Source organism: Laetiporus sulphureus, assembly GCF_001632365.1.
Source record: "Laetiporus sulphureus 93-53 unplaced genomic scaffold LAESUscaffold_27, whole genome shotgun sequence".
Lineage (NCBI taxonomy): Eukaryota > Fungi > Basidiomycota > Agaricomycetes > Polyporales > Laetiporaceae > Laetiporus > Laetiporus sulphureus.
In genome coordinates, this window is record NW_024468536.1 from 426,231 (window position 1) to 428,371 (window position 2,141).

The 2,141-nt window shown below is 45.8% G+C and overlaps 1 protein-coding gene across 1 annotated transcript; it reads left to right on the forward strand.

The window, feature by feature from the left end:
- Nucleotides 1-1,592: 1,592 nt before the first annotated feature.
- Nucleotides 1,593-1,886, forward strand: LAESUDRAFT_760481 (uncharacterized protein; the record flags this gene model as incomplete). Its single annotated transcript, XM_040912749.1, has 2 exons — nucleotides 1,593-1,694; nucleotides 1,764-1,886. 2 exons carry the CDS (start codon nucleotides 1,593-1,595, stop codon nucleotides 1,884-1,886), a joined length of 225 nt encoding a protein of 74 aa, XP_040763056.1.
- Between the last annotated feature and the right edge of the window lie 255 nt (nucleotides 1,887-2,141).

The following is a 2,141-nucleotide window of genomic DNA, read 5'->3' on the forward strand; positions in this document are numbered from 1 at the left end:
TGAAGGGGCTTGCTCGTCAGCGAGCTCATCATATCTAGCCATCAGGCTATCCAGGCTTAATATCCTTTGAGGAATAAGTCTTTTATTGTCTATATTTCTTTTTTTATGCTGAGCTGTGACATTAGAATAAGACTGATCTTTCCTCGCCCCTACCAAGTGTCTAACACTGGTAGCTGTGTGTTTTCACCCAGAGACATCTCCACCCAGGGCAGAGCTATTTCCACATCAATTCCTTTATACACATTCTCCATGTCTCTACTGCCTAAGCCACTTCCTTCCTTCAAAGAAACAGTGCAGCCTCGACTGGCAAAGCACCCCAGGTCCACAACAGCATCGTACCCACCAACGGACAATATCACCCCTACTTTTGCCACCCTCGCACACATCATCTCATGCATGAGAACCTTGCATGAGTGCAGTAGAACAAATCATGGTCTGAACATCACAACAAGCCTCAGAAGGTTAGCACCTGGCTTAAAGGCATCCCATCAGAGCTGCTCAACCCATCCGTCCTGCTCATTCCCCTGCATCCATTCTCCAACCACTTTCCTGTCACTGAGGTACTAAACTTCACCCTCTCCAAGAGCTACCACCCTTATGGTATCCATGAGAACCTCAAGAAAATGCTTCCTGACAATATCAGCCCCACAGTATATGCTACATACAATGATACAAGGTTCGTCAGCAGCCTCACATTGCTGTGAAGTTCACAGGGGAGCAGATAAAGTGCTGAGATAGGGTTCTCATGCACCTGAAAAAACTGAACACCCACATAGGAGCAGGAGACGATTTCACTTTTGTCAACAGATGCATCGCTATCAAGCTTTGCATGGGATTAGGACAGATCTCTTTTAAAAGGATCAACAAGGAGCAGGCACAAGTCAGAAAGGACTTATTGAAGTTCAAGAAGGAGTCTTGCTACTGGCCATATTAGCCAGTTATATCTAGTCGAAACAATCTTGTATATGCCATACTATCAAATCAACTTTGTGTACAGCTATTACCGAGTCGACAATTACATCACAAACTTGGAACACCACCTTGTTTGTATGGCATTCTTCTGTTATCGACCACTACTATTGTCATCCAACATCGTGCTTTACCACTACTCGGTTAAGCTCGAAGATTGCACATTTCACTTCACCCCATTTTGAGCCATTGAAGGACTTGAATTAATGAATTCAGATTGGGAAGAATTCGAACTTGGATTCTGAGAAATGCTCACCAGAGTTCAACGAGATGAGCCAGAGGCATTTGAGAACCTTTGGTACTTCTTCTTCCCTGAACAACATCATCCATGACTGGCAAGGTTGCTCAGACAAAAAATCATTACACATGCACTCCTAGAAGGACCACAATAAGCTGGATCCTCTTAGAAATCCCCACCTCAACCAATTTTGTGACAACATTGAATGAACAAATATGTCTGGATTTGAACTCAGAGAGAGGTCCTCATCCCAGGCAGTGCCACCGCATCAGAAAAACCTGTAGCTGGAGCTTCCAGCCAAACACCATGTGCCTCGGCCCAAGGCAGCCAAACACAATCACCCATCAGAATCACATCACCTACCCCATCACTTATGTGATTCCAGATGCCAACCACATGGGAGTATGGAGGCCAAGTCTATGCCACTGTAGAGGAGGCCGCCAATGCAGCAGCATCTCACAGCATCCCAGAAGACATCAGGGACTGGGTGAACAACATTGTTCAAACCTTCATGATTCAAGATGTAACTCAGGCATATGAAACACTGTGATCTAAGATGGAAGATAGGCACGAGCGCACTGTCAGGCAGCTCAAGGGCATAATTAAGAAGAATATGACCCTAGAGGTAGAGGTGGCCAGCCTCAAGAATCAGATCACAGGAATGCACACCCTCGTTTAACAAAAAAGGGCAGACACAGATGCTCAGATTGCACAGTCTGACAACAACATGCATGCACTACATTCTCACCTCCTTACCCTGAAGGATGTCAGAATGCCACGATGACATACATTCAACAACTGGAGCAGCAGCTAATGTCAGGCCAAGCTGCACCAGCCTTCACTATGACCCCAGGTCATCAATCCCAACCCAAACCTCCCAAGATGGCTGACCCGCCAAAGTTTTCAGGCAAGGAATCCAGTCTCTCATTAGAGC